General features: G+C 39.0%; 1 protein-coding gene and 1 long non-coding RNA gene across 2 annotated transcripts in view; one reads left to right on the top strand and one right to left on the bottom strand.

Annotated features, from left to right (window-relative positions):
• Positions 1-20,936, top strand: part of IMPG1 (interphotoreceptor matrix proteoglycan 1) — a 125,120-nt gene that overhangs the window by 41,775 nt on the left and 62,409 nt on the right. The window contains 6 exon segments of the mRNA XM_036085614.2: positions 2,541-2,693; positions 8,770-8,828; positions 12,810-12,830; positions 14,416-14,663; positions 16,044-16,120; positions 17,224-17,302. Coding sequence (XP_035941507.1) covers positions 2,541-2,693; positions 8,770-8,828; positions 12,810-12,830; positions 14,416-14,663; positions 16,044-16,120; positions 17,224-17,302 — 637 coding nt within the window.
• The window catches only part of LOC118531531 (uncharacterized), a 63,352-nt gene continuing 47,230 nt past the window's right edge, over positions 4,815-20,936 (bottom strand). Inside the window, exons 3-4 of the long non-coding RNA XR_013440939.1 lie at positions 5,684-5,731; positions 4,815-5,322 (exon numbers count right to left, since the gene is read on the bottom strand). This is a non-coding gene — a long non-coding RNA (uncharacterized LOC118531531). The remainder of the gene's footprint in view (positions 5,323-5,683; positions 5,732-20,936) is intronic.

Here is a 20,936-nt window from a genome sequence, read left to right on the forward strand (position 1 = left end):
ATAAAAAGCTTCTACATAGTGGAAAAAACAATCAATAAAACTAAAAGGCAGCTTACGGAATGGGAGAAGATATTTGTCAATGGCATATCTGATAAAAGGTTAGTATCCAGAATATATAAAGAACTTGTAAAACTCAACACCCAAGAAACAAATAATCCAATTTAAAAAAGGGCAGAAGACATGAACAGACATTTTTCCAAAGAAGACATACAGATGGCCAAGAGACATCTGAAAAGATGCTCATCATCACTCATCATCAGGGAAATGCAAATCAAAGCCACAATGAGATATCACCTCACACCTGTCAGAACAGGTAAAATCAACAACACAAGAAATAATAGGTGTTGGCAAGGATGTGAAGAAAAAGGAACCCTCTTGCACTATTGGTGGGAATGCAAACTGATGGACTCTGGAGAACAATATGGAGGTTCCTCAAAAAGTTAAAAATAGAATTACCCTCCAATCCAGTAATTGCACTATTAGGTATTTATCCAAACAATACAGAAACACTAATTCAAATGGATACATGCACCCCTATGTTTATAGCAGCATTATTTACAATAGCCAAATTATGGAAACAGCCCAAATATCTATCAGCTGATGAATGGGTAAAGAAGATGTAGTGTATATGTATGCAATGGAATATTACTCAGCCATCAAAAAGAATGAAATCTTGCCATTTGCAAGGATCTGGGTGGAGCTAGAGAGCATAATGCTAAGCTAAATAAGTCAGTCAGAGAAAGACAAATACCATATGATTTCACTCACATGTGGAATTTAAGAAATGAAACAGATGAACATGGTGGGGGGGAAGAGAGAGAAAGAGAGAGAAACCAAGAAACAGACTCTGAACTATAGAGAACAAACTGATGGTTACCAGAGGGGAGGTGGGTTGGGGGATGGGTGAAATAGGTGATGGGGATTAAGGAGTGAACTTGTCATGATGAGCACAGGGTGATGTATGGTAATGTTGAATCACTATATTGTACACCTGAAACTAATATAACAGTGTAATTTAACTAACTGGAATTAAAATAAAAACTTTTAAAAAATAGGATATACTACCTGGGCCTACTCAGTAGTTTAATAAAACAAAAACACAAATTTTAATGAAAAAAATGTATAAAAAATAAAAAATAAATAAAATTGTTCAAGCAGATTGGGATCAGACTGGAGAGAGCCTTCATGTCAGGAAAAAAGTTTGGATTTTTATTCCATAGGTAATAGAGTATTACTGAGGATAATGGGTGAGAAGCATGGAAAAGTAATCCAGTGACTAAGGATAAATTACAAGACTTCTCACTAATACATCTAAAGAATTTATTTAAATGTCTCGTGTGAACTTTAAATATGCCTAGTGAAATGGTAAGCTTCTAGAGGATAATACCATGTGCCATATTTTTCTTTTAACTTCCCATATGTCCTAGCACTGTTCTATACCCATATAAATGCTTAATGTGTGTTACTTCAATGAATGAATGAATGAAATCTTTTTGTTAAACAAACATCAGTAGTCTGGCAAGTGTGAATCTACATCCTCTGTGTGCCCTATTAAGGTTAGAGGCTATGCTGCTGTCCCATGGAAGAGAGGACCTTGTGATAAGAAATGAGGAGAAACTACCACCCACATGAGATTTGTCCCTCATGTCATTTTCCATTGGTTGGTCTCTTTCAGCCTCCACAGCTCTAATTTCACTAATAAGAGAATATGTACATTACCAAAGACATTCCGTTTTCTACAGACATGTTTTTTACTCTTTCAAGAAAGCTGTTCAGATTTCATGATCATCTGGCTACCCAATATTGAAAATCTGTCAAACCCCAAGTTTGAAACCCAGCTCTAGGCTTGCTCTGTACCCTGGGAGCCCAGGTGAATTCAGAACAGTGAGACTCCTGCCTATTCCCAGTCCAGACGGCAAGAAGGATGACCCCTGGCCCCCTTGTGATCAGAGGCCAAATCCAGCTCCTCAGAGGAGTGCTTCTCTTCTAAGTCACATGCTACCAAAGGTGGCCCAAATACGCCATTCCTTCTGAGAGATATTTCAAACCCTCTCTTGACCTGACGGTGCTTACTAACTAGTTTCAATGTGAAGTTTAAGCACAAATGGTCTCATTAAACAAGTCTAGACTCTTCTCTAAAAAAGATTGTATTAATATCTCAGCATCCTTAGGTTATTTTGGGTAATCCGATCCTCATCAAAGAGTATTCATAAAGTTACACAAGAATGTGGCACGATCCCAATGATGCTCTGGCAGTGTATATGAATTATGGGTGTGTCTATATGTGTAAATGCTTTCATGAAGAGCACATAGTCATAAAATTGCAGTGTTCTCAAGGATTCTAAACAGTTAACTTATTGGAGTTTTGGTACTTTGTCTCTCAATGAAATTCAGAGGACACTTCTAGTTAATAGGATTTCAATTCTAAAAGCACTTGAGCCTTCATAATACACTTCTTGAGACAATATCAATATATATTATTTAATATTACTCTATGCCTATGCTTTACATTAATAGAAGACTTTTGTTTTTTAATTTAGGAAAGAAAAATTGAATCCACTAAGGTATCCAAGGGCCCACTGGAGCAGAAGGTGGAGCTGAGCATCACTCTGGCAAATCAGAAGTTCAAGGCAGAACTCACTGACTCCCAGTCCCAGTATTATCAGGAGCTGGCAGCAAAGTCTCAACTCCAGGTAAGTGAACCCACCCCACACAACCACAGCCCAAGTCATGAGTCAGAATCTGAGAGCCAGCAGGACCTAAACCATTTGAGCTAATAGTTCCAACTTCTTGTAACTAGGCCTTCATTTTTAACCATTAGAAAGAAATCAAAGGGGTGCCTGGGTGGCTCAGTTCATTAAGCGACTGCCTCCGGCTCAGGTCATGATCCTGGAGTACCAGGATCAAGTCCCACATCGGGCTCCTTGCTCAGCAGGGAGTCTGCTTCTCCCTCTGACCCTCCTCCCTCTCATGCTCTCTCTCTATCATTCTCTCTCTCTCTCAATAAATAAATAAAATAAAATAAAGAAAGAAATCAAAAACTGCAATAGGTCCCAAAATGTTAGGGCAAATGGATCTCTAGGAAAGTTTTTCTATTCTAGCTTCTCTATCTTAAAAGTCACTTACATTTAGGTTTTCTTTAAATATTAGTAGGTTTTTAAATCTCCTTTAACTGAAAGTCACTAAGCACATATTCTAAAGCTCTAAAATGTTCATGTAAGCACCAACTAGGGAATATGCTGGGTTGAAATACGAATTTTTAACCCATAATGTCTTACATAATATTTCCACTTTTGCGGTTTAATGCAATTTCAAGCCCTGACATTTTTCATGGGTGAAAGTGAAGGGCAGTTATGTTGTCCATGCCATCCAGTAAACTCAGGAGCTATCCCAAGATATCTCTTCCATCTCTGACCGTCATCAGCTCTGCCCACCTCTTCACTTGCCGCAGGAGGAATCCAAAGCTCTGTGCTGACCGTGGCTTCTATGCACCATGATAAGAGTCCTGCCTTCCTTTCCAGCCTCATCTTAACACTAGCTCCTACCCATCCCCCTCCTTTGCACACTACAGGACATACAAACTGCTTGCAAATCTCTTCTCACCTTTAGCCTTTCCATATGCTGCCCCCTCTGTCTTCAGTGTCCTTTCCCTGGGTTTCATTTTACAAACTTCATCAAGGAAATTTCTCTCCAGCCATCCTGGGTTCAGTACCTCTCCTCTGAGCTAACACACAGTACCCACTGCTGTCACAGCAGTTATCACCCTGTCTTGAGATTGTTTGTTTACACGTCAATGGCCTTTCTTGTCTCCCTTTCTCCCTCTTCATCTCTTCACCCTCACTGCCTTCAGGCTCTGGGTGTCCCCTTGAGGGCAGGAACAGTTTCTTTATCTCTGAGGACTTACCTGCTAATACGGAGTTGGGATGCACTTAACTATTCAGTAATTGTAGAAGTGCAACTGAAAAATAGATGCATTCATAAGATAACATAACCATGACTTACATTTATGGATAACCCAAGCATCTCACACAGCATGGCCAGGGAACCCACAGGCCCCTATTTCTCATATGTGGAGAATTCAAGGCTTACTTCCTCTCAACTGGAGAGAAGATGAATAAGCAAAAATTTTAAACCTCCAACCACTCCCTGCATCACCGTTCAGTCAATAAAATGTAAAGAATCATTTCTACAAACTTCAAAGAGAAAGCATCAGCATGGGCTGTTTATGAACCAGAGAAGTACTTAGACATGGATTATTAGATAGAATGAATTAAAGAATAATCCTTTAACTTCCTATTTGTTCTTTGAAATATTCTTTTCAGAAAGTTCTTAGTATAGTCAGAGTATCTTCAAAATTGGATAGTTGGCCAAGATTCAAACCCAAGCAGCCTGGCACCAGAACCCCTGTTCTTAACTATTATGCTATACTTCCTACTTTTTCCCAAATAAATATCTAGGAGGCGGGGATTTTTGTACCGTCATCAAATAAACATGTCCATTCTAGACTCTGAAAACCTCATTAGCCAAAAGATGATGTCTTGCTCGGTCTGTTCCGGAGACCCATCACATCAGTCCTGCTGGTTCCTCTGCATGGTTGCTGGCTTCTCTGAAATGGAGCCCCTCTGCTTAGAGCATCTGTTCCCTTTCCAGGCTCCTGAGCAATCCAGACCACCTAGCAGCCTGCCAACACATAACTAAGCAGCTCCACCACAGCCCATACGTGCATCAGCACAGCCATTCAGGCCTCATCAGGAATTAACGGACAGTGCTTTGCAGTAATTTAATTTCCACAATAAACCTAATGAGCAATTTAATACAGATGTCAAAAGGAATGCTTAGTTGTTGTCTGAATGCTTTCTCCTGTGCAAACATTCAAGAGAACTCAACACGGCTGCCTTTTTATAGCCCCGTTAACATACATTCCAGCAGAATCAAGGAGGCCCCTGTGCAGTTAGTATTATTAATAAGGTTAACTGGGCACTTAATTAGCAATTTAGTGGTTAGCACTCCATGATTGGAAGGTCCCCAGAAGATTATTTAGCAGAATTAACTGGAGGCCTTTGTCATCTCCTCCCCAGATGTCTTCTGCACCCTCCTAAGCAGAGCTGACTCTTAATCAATCACAGGCAGGTTCACAAAGAGGACATGGACAATAAGCAGAATTCCCCTCCACCGGAGCCAGGGCTGTGGAGCACTCCTGGAGGGCAGGACGGCTCTCCCTGGGGATGTTCCCTGCTGCCCATGCTGCAGCTGTGGGCTTCTCTGGAAGCAGTTCTGTGCTTGATTGATTGTTTTCATCCGTATAACAGCATGTCTGATACCCTGGACAAGAAAGAGGAACAAGTCAGGGTCTGAATTTTCTTCTCCAGAAACTGCTGCTCACACTTAAACGTTCAGTCCCAGGTGTTGTTACTGGAATGGCATGACAAATGCCTTGTGGCCCCAGAGCCATTTGTCACAGGAGGCCAGAACAGACCTGAAGCACGTACATAGCTCCCTCCTACCTGCCCCCGTAATAAAGACCAGATCCACATCACCTAAACTCCTAGCTCTCCTCTGTTAAACCTGTGGTGGGGATGGTAGTGGAGGCACAGAAACATATTACTCAGGCTCCCTGCCCCAGACCCCTAAGGGGACCCTCACCCTGTCCTTCCCCCCATTGAGTCTTTCAAAAACAACTGACCGAAGGCTTGCTCTGTCTGCTCTTGTCAGCCTCCATGGTATGTGGCCACTGAGGAAGTAAAAGAAAATTGGGCTATTAAGGAGCTAATAATCCAGTAGGAGAGAGAAAGACTAAGTAAATCAATAATGCAATAGCATCGACTCTTTGCCCATTGTGTGTCAGGCACTGATTAGTTATTCCTTATAGGAACCTCACAATATAGGTATTGTTATCCCTTTTTGGCTAAGGAGATCAGATTCAGAGAGACTGAGCAATAAACTCAAGGCCTTACAGCTAGAAAGTAGCAGAACCAGTATTTAAACTCAAGACTACACAGCTACCTCACCACCCAAAAGCTGGCCTACCTTCATCACTGCAGTTACTAAATACTCAGGGGATTAAAACTATTTTTAACATTGATGCAAGAAAATATGATTTAGGAGGTAAAGCAGTCTGCTGGAAAAAGAAATCCGTGATGGATTTCCAAGCCCAGTGTAAGTGATTTAGGGATTATCTGTGCATCACTGCCCTAGTCCTTGGCATAGATAATGTAGAGTCAGCAGTAATTTTAGGTACAGTGACAATGCAGTGGCATGTCGATGAGTTTAGAGAATGAAGAGAGGCACTCAAGTCAATTAAACAAAATTTGCTGAGTCCCTACTATGTGGAAGATGATCTGCTAGGTACTGAGAGGGAGGGAGATGAAGATGAGTAAATAAGACATGGTCCCTGAGCCCAAGGAGCATAATCTCAGAGAGGGAGACATCATGCAGCTCATAGACTGTTTTATGGGACATACTGTAATAAGTTCTAGAGTAGTAGGGAGAAGAAATAATTGAGCCTGACTTCAGGGCTCTACAGATGCTTTTCAATAGAGAATGTGTTTAGGGTACCTGGGTGGCTCAGTCGGTTAAGCATCTGCCTTTGGCTCAGGTCCTGATCTCAGGGTCCTGGGATTGACCCTTGCATAAGGCTTCCTGCTCAGCAGGGAACCTGCTTCTCCCCCTGCTCATGCTGTCTGCTCTCCCTCTCCCCCACCCTTCTCTATCTCTCTCAAATAAATAAATACAATCTTTAAAAAAATAAAGAATGCATTTGAGCTGGCTTTGAAAGATGGGGGCGTGGGAAGTCAAAAAGCAGAAGGTAGACGTTGCATCTTGGGCTAAAGGGGAAAAAAGTCATAGAAGTCTGGAGGAAGTATATGTTGTATTTGAGGAGAGAGAGGCCTTGGTTTAGTGAGACTAGAGGATCCAATATTGACCAAGGGGGTAATGATGGCAGGAAGAACAAATGATAAAGTACTTGGGGAATGGAGGCTGTAGATTGTGGAGGGTCTTAAATGCCATTCTAAAGAACTGGACCTTCTTCAAAGGGCAGTGCAGCCCATCAAGGGATTTTTAGTAAAGAACAACAGGTATGGAATGATTACCCTTGGAAATAAAAAATGTGGTCAAGGAGACATCTCCTCCTTTTTCTCCTGCCCCAACATATCCCTCCCCCAAAATTTCTCCTTCCTTTCCTCACGCATACCAAGAAAACCCTTTCAACAATATAGGAGGGGAGATGCGAAGGGTATGCCTGCCATGGGATTAAGAACATGGTGGAAACAAAATGTATATGGGATTCAAACCACCAGGAGTTGGTGACTGGGTGTGAGGGGAACAGAAGGAAGGTATTAGGGTTGCTGGGTTTTCTGGCATGGAAGATGCACAATAAGTGTTTATGAACCTGACTAAGATAGAGAGCCCAGGAGGAAAGGCAGATTTGGAAAGAAGAGAATGACTCTGGTTTGGACATATTTAATTATTGACCAAGTTGGGATATTCATGTGTAGAACTCAAAGCTAGGTCTCAGGTGATCACTGAAGCCATGGGAGAAAATGAGATCCCCCGAGGAGCGGCAGAGGAGGGGGGGCACAGGGAAGAAAGGACCAGGTCCCTGCTTACCTGTTCAGCCTCACTTTCACCCTGAGCTCCCCTCCGAGCTTCACTACTAATGAATCCCTTCCTCTTGGTCTCTCTTGCCTCCCAGCCTGCACAGGAGTGAGCTGGATGGGGCAGTGCCCATCGATGTGGCAGTGTGTCCCCAGAGCCTAGCAGGGTCCCTACAGTCAAGATTACTGAATAAGTGGGAGAGTGAGATAGGAGGCTGAGAATGCAAACTTCCAGAGTCTTTATATTTGAAGTAGAAAGTGCAGACAAGAATAAGATGGAGTAAAGAAGACTAAGAAAGTGGTCCTTGAGATAGAAGAAGAACCAGAAGAAAAAGCAGGCACACTGTGGAAGAGGAATGGAAAATGCCAGTGGATTTGGAGAGAGCCAGGAGGCAACAGCCTGGAGAAAATCCTCCCTCTTGGGCAAAGTCAGAGGCAGAAGCCAGACTGTAGTGGGTCAGGAGTCATTGAGTATAGCAATTGTAAAATATTCTGATAATATGCCTCATTAGCAAGGTCAAACTAATTAAGAAAATTTATTGTAAAGTCCACATAAATCTACATGTGAATCTAACTTGTTAGAGTCTGCTTGTACCATTTTATTTAGTTACAGCGCCATTTTAATTTTAGTAATCTCTTTAACATTATATTTTCCAAATCATCTCATTCAACTCAGAAAATATGATAGTTATTCTGTGTATAAATAAAAATACTGTAGCCAAAAAAATTTCTTCCAAGTACCACCTTAAAGTTATTTCATATTCTATTTAAAGTAACCATTAAAGTGGGTCAGAACTACCCAATTGCAGCTTTTTTTTTTTTTTAAGAGAAAGAGAAAGTGTGGGGTGGGGAGAGGCAGAGGGAGAGGGAGAAAGAGAATCTTAAGCAGGCTCCACTGAGATCATGACCTGAGCCAAAATCAAGAGTCCGATGTTTAAATAACTGAGCCATTGAGGCACCCCCAATTGCAGCTTTTAAATAAATAGCAAAACACTTTCCTCTGGATTTCAGAGAAAATAACTAAGAACAAAGAGTTTGGCCTCAATAGTTGCTTCACTTTTCCATTTTCATATTTTTCCCCAAACTCATCAAAAGTGTTTAGGCTTTTTTTTAGTTAGGCAAGATCTGACCAGTAGAGCCAAAGAGTGTTTCATAAATTTCTTTCTTTCTACAGATGGAAAAGGCATTTAAGAAACTTCCAGGATTCAAAGAAATCCATGTGCTAGGATTTAGGTAAGAGAATCGGACTCTTCTCAATTTTTAAATTACTTTCTCCCTGTCCTTTTTTAAAAGCAGTGTCATGAGGATTATAAGGTTCTTCCTCCCGTCCCCAAGTTGTTTAGCCCTGCCAGATCCTGAAAACTGAATACATTTCAGATAAAGGAATTGTCTAATTAGAACATGACTCTAGGTGATTTTTTTAAGGAATAACACAGGAGCTGTATTCCTTCCTCCCTCTGGAGTCAGAAACACTGCTCTCTATAGAGAGCTCATCTGCTATCCTTGGCAATGTTATTAATGAACCTCTTAGGAGAACACCTCAGTAGAGACAGGTCAAAAGAAGAAGCAATTAGTTACCTTGGTGTCTGATTGCCTGGTTCCCTGTTGAATGTTAAATATCATCATCATTGAAATAAATCAGGCCGACCCTAGGGAATCAGGTGAAACTAATAAAAAGTAGTACCTATGGGGATAAGGAAGTTGAAGGAATGGGGTAGAAAGGGACAGAGGCGGAAACAATACTTCCCAAAATATACATTTTATTATCATTTTGACATCTGAGCTATAGTAATGCATTACCACGCAACAATTATTAAATTACAATTTTAAATAAAGGAAATGAAATTAAAGAATAGTGCCATGCCAAAGTGGGGTTGAGTTATGTTCCCCTGGCTTCCCCACAAGCAGGCCTATATCCATTAGCATCTCAACACTCTATAATCTGGGTGGGTTCATGATTTTTGGCAAGCAGTTTTGCATCCTCTTTCTAAGTTCTCATTCAAAACATCTACAGGCAGGGTCATAATATATTTTTTTAAATGTGCCACAGGGTATATGTCAGCCCTGGTGTATCAGAACGTGACTCCCTGCCCCAAGGGGGATTTGTAAAGTGGGTAGAGAAGGCCTCCCCCAAAGTACTTCCTGCCCTCCACCGTCTATTGTCTTAAAGCTAGAAGGTGCCCAGAGCAAGTTTCCATACTCATGAAGAATAGCTTCTGGGCGATCTCCACCGGTTCTTTCCTTTCAAAGCTATCAGGCCCCTCTGATTTGTATGACTCCAGAGGAAGAAAGTATTGAAAAGTGAAAGTTATAAAAGATGAAAACTTTAATATGTACCACAGCAGACTCATTTTTCTTTATTTCAAGATGCTGCTCCACAATAGTCCATGTGAAATCAGATGGATTAGAGAGAAATAAAAGGTGATAGTAGAATATTCTGCATAGATGGCAAGGTCTTCTGGACAAGCCACTGCAGCTAAAGAGCAGATGTTTCATTTAAAGCTGAAGGAAATGATACGAACAGTCCTCTTGGTGAATGTTCAAATTGCTCATTAAGCCCTCCCTTCAAATAAATGAAAAACTAATAAAAAAAATCTATTTCAGAAGAAAACAAAAATGTTGGGATGATGCAATTTCACAAGGTAAAAAAGGTATATCCACTGAAGCTGCATTTTCCCCATGTGTTTATCTCTGTAAGACTTTATTCTTATTTCTGCCAAATATGCTTATAAAGTAAATTTGACCATATATTCCCAATGATTTCCATTATGGAATGAATATTTAGTCTCCCAGAAAACATTTTGACCCTGAATATTATAAACAATATGCTTACGAGTGTGGCAAGCTTTTAATCATAACTAACAATGCTCAGAATATAGTAAACTTAGTATGAAGGAAATTACTTTCTCATGGAGCCAGATCCCCTAAAACCCTATGAATCTCCTGATACTATCTTGGTGTCGGCTCATTTGTATAAAACCTGATCTACAATTTAATAAGTATGTTTTTTATTAGTGACCTTATTTGATTCTCCCAACACAACTGGGAAGTTTTGAGGACATCTATTATTAACACAATGATAAGGACGAACAGAAAAAGATCCACTTTAAATACTGCTTTATCTCTTACAGCAAATATGGGAAACTATTAACAATCATTTAATTTGGTTGGAGGGTATACTCCTTCAAAGACTAGTTCATAAATGTCCATAGCAGCTTTATTTGGAACAGCTGAGGACTGGAAACAACCCAAATGTCCATCAACGGAGCAAAAGATAACACAAATTGTGGACTATTGTTACCGTAGACTACTACTCAGCAGAGGAAGGAACTATTAGAATACACAACAATATGGTTTCATCTCAGAATAACTATATTGAGTGAAGGAAGCCAGAGGAGAGGGAGTATATTATTATTCCATTTATATGTAACTCTAGAACACACAAACTAATCTGTAATGACAGAAAAACAGATCAGTCGTTGCTTGGGGAGGGTGAGACAGAAAGGATAGGAGGGAAGGGTTTCAAAGGGGCATGAGTAAACCTTTGGGAGGAATTAATTTGATTGTGGTAATGGTTGCACAGGTGTATAGTATCAAACTTAGATCAAATTGTACACCTTCAACATGTGCAGTTTGTTGCATGACAATTATATTTCAATGCAATATACATTTTTTTTTAAATGAGCAGGACTAGGGTCTTGGCTCAGGGAGCCCTGCCTTTCTCCAAACTACAAGCCACTGCTAAAAGAAGCAGGGGGTAGGCCCTAAATGAATGTCTAGTTGGTACAGAATTCCCTCCCACAGAGCAGCCCCAATGATAAAGTCATAGATTCTCCCCTGCTTCCAGAGAAAGAAAGTAGTAGCAGTCTATTTCAGTCATATTTTATCAAGGGATAAAAGTTAAATGAATTCAGGGGCGCCTGGGTGACTCAGTCGGCTAAGCGTCTGCCTTCGGCTCAGGTCATGATCCCATTGTCCTGGGATCGGGCCGCAGCATCGGGCTCCCTGCTCATCAGGGGAGTCTGCTTCTCCCTCTCCCTCTTCCTCTGCCTGCCACTCTGCCGACTTGTGCTCTCTCTCTCTGTCAAATAAATAAATAAAACCTTAAAAAAAAAAGTTAAATGAATTCATACTCCAGGCAGAAAGAGCAGCAACACAAATCCCATCACATGTGTAGAATGTCTTTGTCAACAAATATCATTTGAAATGTAAGATGAGAAAGCTGAATATAGCTTTTAAACTGAATTCATATATATGCCCAGAGGAGTCCAAAATCTATTTGTCAGTTTGATGACCAAATGGCCTCTTTTGAGGCATGGGCCGGTAATGGCATAGAAAACGGGCCCAGGCTTGAAGTCAAGCAGGACAGGGTTCGACTCCTGGCTCTGCCACCTTCCAGCTAACAACTTCCCCTCTGTATATGTGTTCCTTTTTCTGTAAAATGGGGATTATGTTGTTGAAAAGATTAAATGAGGATGCATATAAACTGTCTGGTGCAGACCACCCACTCAGTAAACAGGTGTTTATTTTTCTTGCAACCTGTTCCATGATGAATTGTACTATTCCCTCAATGCTTACTGATTAAAGCAATTTGAAAAATAATCAGTCAACAAAACACCAGTTCCAGTGTCCAGTCTCAGATAAATTACTTCCAGGATTAAATTAATCATTTAATGCTACTCAGAGGGTGAGAAATTCATTTATAAAATACTTTCTTTAAAAACTTCCTGGCACCAGCACCACCCAAAATGTAAGGTGTTTATGATATATTTGCCACCTCTTTGGGAAGAATATGAAGAAATCAAAGAGTTTACAAAGAGAACCAAAAGTACATGTTGAACACTACATTTGAGAAAAATGATGTACTATATGTTGGCTAATTGAATTTAAATTAAAAAAAATAAAAATAAAAAGTATATACAATCTTTGAACAAAGATTGAATCCTAATCAGAAACATCATATAATTCTGTTTACTTCCTGAGATTCATATGGCTCTCAAAATTCCCATCCAAATTCTGATGGCAGTTTATGTATTTCCTTCAAAGTTCTGGGCAAACATGGAAGACAATGGAAAGAAATCTCTCTCTCTCTCTCTCTCTTTCTCTCTCTCTGTTTCTCTCTCTGGTATATGAAATGATTCAATAAATGTCTTAATAAATCTCATAAAAATTCTTTCTCCCTTGCATGTTCCCATTGCATATGGTGAAATGAAGACCAAAGAAAGGAAGAGATGGGTAATTTGGATTTCCTGATGTTTTGAAATATAGTACCTTTTCCCCCACAAATTTATATGCTGATCTTTTACAAATAATTTTTACATACAAAGTCTGGGATAAGCCAATGACTTTTTATTGGTGTCTTATTTAAATGAGAGTAATTGATCAGTTACTCAGTAGTAGAAAAAAACTCCAGTCAAAATCACTACATGAGATAAGTATGTAAACAATGATTTGATCAGTGAAAGTGTATTCTGTAAAACTCGAAATCTAATTAGAAAAACATAAAAACACATTTCTGTGAGGCAAGCATGTTTTAACAATTTCTTAAATATCATTTGTGATGGGAAATTGTCTGTCTGAATGCACACTTGTACAAGCAGCCAACCTAAGTCTGGAATAAAGCAGAGAAACTAATTTGCTCCTTGGTTCCAAGGTCAGTTTGAATTGAGACAGAGCCCACTATACCTTGGAGAGCTCAGTAATAAGAATCCAGCTTTGGCTTCTCTAATTGACTAGTGAAATAATGAACTGTAGACTCTGACTGATTGTGTGGCCCAAAGAACTGCCAAGAGTACACATGATCAGTTCCTGTGGCTTTAAAACACTTGTGCATCTCTCTGTGTGGATTTATGGCATAAACTAAAAGGTAAACCTGATCCGAGAGGAAAGAGTTATGGAGATTCCTATTTCATTTTTATATGCAAAAAGGCATCAAGCCAATAAATACAATAATAAATATGGTTAATTATATACTACTTCCCTTTCTCTTTTCTCACACCTTTCTTCTAAGATATCTTAAAAGCAGCTTGAAGGAAAAAAATTATGTTTGATTTAGAATTTTGTTTTTTAATTAAAAAATATTTCTTGAAAGAAGTAGAAGAGAAATAACGTTAAGAATTGAAGCTTTGGGACGCCTGGGTGGCTCAGTCAGTTAAGTGTCTGCCTTTGGCTCAGGTCATGATCCCAGGGTCCTGGGATCGAGCCCCATATTGGGCTCCCTGCTCAGTGGGGAGCCTGCTTCTCCCTCTCCCTCTGCCTGCCGCTCCCTCTGCTTGTGCTCTCTCTCTATCAAATAAATAAATAATATTAAAAAAAAAGAATTGAAGCTTTGACTTGGTTATGATATGTACATACTACTGTCCCATTGCTGTATCCTATGCTGCTATTTCATAGACCCTCCTACAGAAGGCTATTTGTAGAAAAAAGGACAATTCATCCTTCTTGCTGATTGGCACTTCATGACTTTACTTATAAGGCCACCAAAAACACTGGTGGATAATAGCAACTCTTGACAATTAATACTTTTTCATAAAGAATAAAGTAAAAATCTATGATCACTTGATTCAGTTAGTAGCCAGTCTTCAAGCTGGACTTAACCCCCATCCTGGCATTCTGTCTAACAACTAAAATATATGTCAGTTCTTCTTCCACATTTCAAATTTTTAATAAACATTTAAACTAGTTTTGAAGTGGGATATTTTTTAAGAACCCATCAGGAAAGAGGATGAAGCTGTCTGAAATCTTTATAGCAACATAATTACTCTCTTTATAAAGCATGTAACAATGGGTTTGGGTGGAATGTGTCCTCTGCTGTCTACAGTTCAAGCTCCATAGAGACACGACTTATGGCCATCTTTAAGAGAGACAGTGCAGAAGTAAAAAGCCCTGCAAGTGACCTCCTGTCTTTTGATTCCAACAAAATTGAGAGTGAAGGAGTCCCTCATGGAATGATGGAGGAGGACAAGCAACCAGAAATCTATCTGACAGCTTTAGACCTCAAAAAACTGATCAGCAGAGCACTGGAGGAAGACAAATCCTTGGATGTGGAAACAATTCAGTTCGCTGATGGTCAGTTGGTGATTTCATAGTTCTGGTTTTATCCTCATTCCAACAGCAACATTAGTAGGTGCGAATGTCTCATGGTCACTATCATTTCAACTTGGGCCTTATAGAGTCAATCATTTCTGTGACAGGAACATCATGAGTGGTATAATTTCTCTTTCCTCACTCCAACCTGCATGTCATTTGATGAGCTCTTGGTGCTACTTCACATCAAGAATAGGTCTAGGAGAAGCCCAGAGTTTCAGTTCAGTAGTTAGCCACAGTCATCCGGTGGAGTCCAGGTGTAAAGAAGCACCCATGGACAGTTCTGTTCCATTGGCACAACCCAAACAGATTCCCTCACCTAGTAAATTGGTTGAGTCCCAGAAGGAAACAGATGGCCATTCAAACTGGGATAACATGAGGAGAGTTTGATAAAGGAACGGTTTATAAAGTTTTTCCTAATACACAAAAGAACAGGAAAGTTCCCTAGTGCTTGAGCAGCAAGACCCATTACTGCCTCTAGGCATGAAGGGTTTGCCTAATGATCTAAGCCTTCCCAAGACCAGAGGGCAAAAAGCCATTGATAGAGTCCATATAAATCAACCTCCTAGGGCATAGAATAGCAGGGAGAGGAGAGGAGAGTGGATCTAAAAAATTCAACAAGATCATCAGGCACACTCAGGATTCTCAGAGGGTATCTGGAGGGACCCATGAGCCTAGAACTCCTCGTTATGCCCAGCACTCTTGGCATAATAGATGAACACTAGAAATGCTATTTTAGTATGACACAGCATGAAACTGGCATTCTCTGTTAGTTCTATTTCTCTGGTTTAGATAGTCAAACTCAACACTGGAAAACATCAAAATGTCCCTTGGGACAACATGCAGGGCAAAGGAATCTCCTAGGCAAGAAAAGGTGAGCTTCAGACTCATTTTAGAGATTATCTGGTACTCTGGTTTGTCTCTGTTCAACCTTCTTGGATATTCTGAGAATCAGGCTTCAAGGTGGAAGTAGGACTCTGCAAATGGTCCTTGGTTCCAGTGTTATTCTAGCTATTTCTTTTTGTGAGCTTCATTATATCTTCATCCCCACTGGCCTAGCCAATCAACTTACCTGCCTGATCCAAATCTATACAATAAAACTAAGCACCCTAAAAATCCACTTTAATAACTGTTCTTATCACATAAACATATAAGATGTACCCCTTGCATCTGTCCTCCAATATATCATTCACATCAATGACCATTACTTTATGTGATGCTGATTTCTTAATGATTTGCTATTCCAGTCCTTAAAAACTGATTATTGCCACATTTTTCAACCCTGACTGTTTTAGTGCCCAACCACAAAAGAAAAAAAGAAAAAGAAAGAAATACTCAAACCTTGTGATTTTTCACCTGCAGAATTTTTTGGGTCAATGCCAGGCTTCGATCCTGACTTCCACTCAGTGCTGCCTACACTCCTTGCTGATATCACAAAGGTAAGTGAGTTTGTTGTTCTTTTGTTCTTCAAATAGGAACAAAGCCTCAAAAGCTTCCATCAAAAAAAAAAAAATCAGTTTAAAGACTGAACAGAGCAAAATCTTCTTTGCAATGCTAATTATAATTTTTTTCTATCTTATAGGCAATACTTTGTTGCCCACTTCCTGTTTCTGTATTAATAAAATATGATACAACTTGCATTTCAAATACCCTAAAATTCAAAGTTTTCTTCAATGTTGTTAGATTTTTGTTTCACTTAGTGTCAGGACTTGCTGTTTTGATAAAACAAACACATGTTCATGAACTGAAAAGAATACTTAAAGCAGAATATATAATTTAATATTGACTTTTGGAAATAGATATAAACATAAGCATATTTATAAGCTTGTTCTTAAGTCTTAAGGTCTTACCTGTATTTATTTATGAGGATTTCATAAGTATAATGTCTTCAAAATAAAATAATAAATTCTGGGATCCCTGGGTGGCTCAGTCGGTTAAGCGGCTGCTTTTGGCCCGGGTCATGATCCCAGGGTCCTAGGATCAAGTCCCACATCGGGCTCCTTGCTCAGCAGGGAGCCTGCTTCTTCCTCTCTCTCCCTCTGCTTGTGCTCTCTCTGTCAAATAAATAAAATCTTTTAAAAAAATAAAATAAAATAATAAATTCTGTAATAATTTTTGTACTTCATTTAAAGCTATGTCCACTTAATTTATGCCAAGAGTTGTCACTGGGGTATTCATAAATTGAAGTGCTGACTAAGCTGTATTCCTTCTTTAAATGAAGGAATTCATAAATTCCAACATGATAGACAATTCAGAGTATTTCAGTTATTAGTTCACCCTACCCAGGCAGACTCAGCTAGCCAAGAAGGCAATTGATCATATTTTGCCACTGTATCAATGCATGCTTTCCTTTCATGACAAATTTCTATATCAGAACCTATATCAGAATCCATAGTAGAAAAAAAAAAGAATCCATAGTAGATTCAAGTCAACTACAAAATGATTGCTTAAATTTAAATGAAAGAAAAAATACAGAGTGTAGCCCTTCTCATATACAGGGAAAGGTCACTTCTCAACATGTCTTTCTCAATTCATTCTTCAGGATGCTACTTTGAGTCCAGAACTTCCTCTTGGTCAATCCAGGCTTGAGACAGTGGGCAGAACAGGACACAGTATACCTGGTGAGTTTTTTTACCACAAAGTCTGTGTTAGCTGACTACATCCTCTATGAGGAATCCCTCTATTACACTACCTCAAAGACTAGTGGTAAAGTCATTCTCAACTCAGGAGAAGGTTTCCTCACATCAGCATTTCCAAAAGAAGAGCAATCCATTGAACCACCCTCTTCTGAAGAGGAGGACACCCTCGGTGTCCTTCCCTCAGCTCTGGGCCCTAGGCTCACAGAGAGCACGGACAACACTTTCCTGATGGATCTGGTGAAAGAAGCTGAAACCAAAGCAGTACCACCTGCTGCCACACACACACAGCAGCCATCTCTACCAGGCTTCGAAACTTAGAGTCCATCAGGACAAGGTAAGTCATAAGGGACAAGGGACTATGGCAACACAGTATTGGGCCTTTATAGTCAATATATGTATTCTGTTCGCCATATACAGGCTGACCATTCATACCATCTGTTCTGCTACATAGGTTTCCTTAGTGTCAATTAGCTCATGTGTAATTGAAAAGTAAGGATGTCAGTAAACATTGAAATCCTCTAGGTTCACTTTTGAATTTCCAAAACTTCATTTTTGAAGAGTTCAACTTTATCACAGTTAAAAAGGAATTTTTAGCAATTTATGAAGACTTTAAGAAAAAAAATGAAAATTCTGCAGCAGAGTCTTTTTTTAGTGCAAGAAGGAGCTGATTTAGTGGCTTCAGGAATCCCTATGCTTTCCACTTTATATAGCTCTCTGGTGAAACTATACATAAAAATGTCTTTAAGGAAACATGAACCCCAGGACATAAGGCTAATAAGGATGAACTGTGATTCTAAGTGCAAATGACACAGGAGATTTGTTATAGCTGATTTCTTTTAATTTTTTTAATTCTTTTTAAAATTTATTTTTTTAATTCAAGTATAATTAACATACAGTGTTATATTAGTTTCAAGTGTACAATATAATGATTCAACAATTCTATACATTTCTCAGTGCTCATCAAGATAAATGTACTCTTACTCCCCATTATCTATTTCACCCATCCCCCCCATGCACCTCCCATCTGGTAACCAACAATTTTTCCTCTGTGTTTAAGAGCCTATTTTTTTGTTTGTCTCTCTTTTACTTAGTTCATTTACTGTTTCTTAAATTCCACATAAGAGCTAAATCATATGGTACTTATCTTTAATATCTGACTTATTTCACTTAGCATTATACATTCTAGGTCTATCTATGTTATTGCAAATGGCAAGATTTCATTCTTTTTATGACTGAGTAATATTCCATTGTGTGTATGTGTGTGTGTGTATATATATATATATATATATATCTCATATCTTCTTTATCCCTTCATCTGTCAATGGACACTTGAGTTGCTTCCATATCTTGGCTATTGTAAATAATGCGGCAATAAACATGGGGGTACATGTATCTTTTCAAATTAGTGTTTCCATTTTCTTTGGGTTAATGCCCAGTAGTGGGATTATTGAATCATATGGTAATTCTATTTTTAATTTTTTGAGGAAACTAGTGTTTTCCACAGTGGCTGCACCAGTTTGCATACCCACCAACAATGCACAAGGGTTCCTTTTTCTCCACATCTTCCCCAACACTTATTATTTCTTGTGCTTTTTATTTTAGCCATTCTGACAGGTAGTCAGGTGATATCTCACGGTGGTTTTAATTTGCATTTCCCTCATCATTAGTGATGTTGAGCAACTTCTAACGTATCTGTTTGCGATCTGTATGTCTTCTTTGGAAAAATATCTATTCAGTTCCTCTGCCCATTTTTTTAATTGGATTATTTGGTTATTTTGGTGTTGAGTTGTGTAAGTTCTTTATGTATGTTGGATATTAACCCCCTATCGGATATATAATTTGCAAATATCTTCTTCCATTCAGTAGGTTGCCTTTTTGTTTTGTTGATGCTTTCCTTCATTGTGCAAAAGCTTTTTATTTTGGGTATACTCCCAATAGTTTAATTTTGCTTTTGTTTCCCTTGCCAGAGGAAACATCTAGAAAAATATTTCTATAACTGTGGTCAAAGAAATTACTATGTTATGGTTGATGTTCTTAATAGGATTGTTACTGGTTTTACAAAATTCTACAGGTTTTGAGTGGTCTACTTCAGTCCTACTTTCCTCATAAACCCTGTGTGCAATTAGTATGCAATTTTATGGAATACAAGTTTTTTCTCAAATACATATTGGCACAAAAGCAGAACCACCTGTAAAGATTATGTTTGGCTTACATGATTACCAGTGAATAAATTTTAACTGCATGATACAGTTACCTGTTTCTGCACTACAAACCATCCCCAAAGTTTGTGGCTTAAAACAGCAATCATTTATTTTGCCCATAAGTCTGAAATTTGGGCAGGGATCAGTGAGGACAGGCTTTCTCTACCCCATGTTGTGTCACCTAGAGTATCTCAAGCTAAAAGGTGTTGAACATCTTTTTTCCAATTGGTTTACTCACATGGCTGGCAATTCAATACTCAACCACAGCTGTTGGCTGGTGGAGGTGGGGGGGGGGGTTCATTTCTTTTCTATATAAGTCTCTTTAACAGGGATACTTGAGCATCCTTAAAGCATGGCAGCATAGGTTTAAAGAGTCAGTATTGCAAGAGCCAGAAGATGGAAGCTGTCAATCTCTTAACAGCTCAGAAACAGTGTCACTTCCTCACATTCTAATGACTAGACAGCCATATTGCTCATCTCAATTCAGGAAGAGAGAACATAGATCTTATCTCTAGATAGGAGAAGTATCAAAAACTTTATGGCCATTTATAATGCACTACAATCCACATCAACCACTATTTTGACTTTCAAATTATTTAAAAGTTGGTTGTAGGGGTGCCTGGGTGGCTCACTCGGTTAAGGGTCTGACTTGATTTTGGCTCAAGTCATGATCTCAGGGTCCTGGGATGCAGCCCCACATTGGGCTCCACTCAGGGGGAATCTGCTTGAGGATTTCTCTCCTTCTCTCTCTGCCTGTCTCTATGCACTCTCTCTCTCTCTTTCTCTTTTTCTCACACTCACTAAAATAAATAAATAAATCTTTTTAAAAAATTTTTAAATAAAAAAAAATAAGTTGGCTGTATAAAACAAAGCAAACCTTTATGGTAAAGTTGTTGATAGTAAATGTCCATTGGATTCCTTTCTTTCATTATGATATCATAAAACCTTATTAAAGATCAGCATTTCAGGTAGATTAATAAAAATGATACTGTATCTATGATGAGTATGTTACTGTATTTTCAAAATTGCTTTACTGTTCTCATTATATTTATACATTCCTTCTATTCAAGGTTATACTTTAGAACACTAAAGCTGGAAGGAATCTTAGACATAATCTAGTTAAGCTACTGTGCTTCATGGATAAGAAACTCAAGGCTAGAAATGTGAAGTGTCTTACTCAAGGTCACACCGTAGCTGGTTGCAAAGCCAGGACCATCTGTCAATTTTCCTCCACCCACTAAGTTATGTTTGGCTTAACTACCCCATCATTAAAAAAAAAAATTCCCTCAAACTTCCTTTGCCTTCAAACCACAGCTTCTTTTCTATTTTACTACACTGTAGATTTTTTTTTAAGTTTCACCAAGGTTTCACCTCTAACCATACATAACAGGGACACAATTTTCACAAAAATCACA

The sequence above is a fragment of the Halichoerus grypus genome, chromosome 9 (genome assembly GCF_964656455.1).
Source record: "Halichoerus grypus chromosome 9, mHalGry1.hap1.1, whole genome shotgun sequence".
Lineage (NCBI taxonomy): Eukaryota > Metazoa > Chordata > Mammalia > Carnivora > Phocidae > Halichoerus > Halichoerus grypus.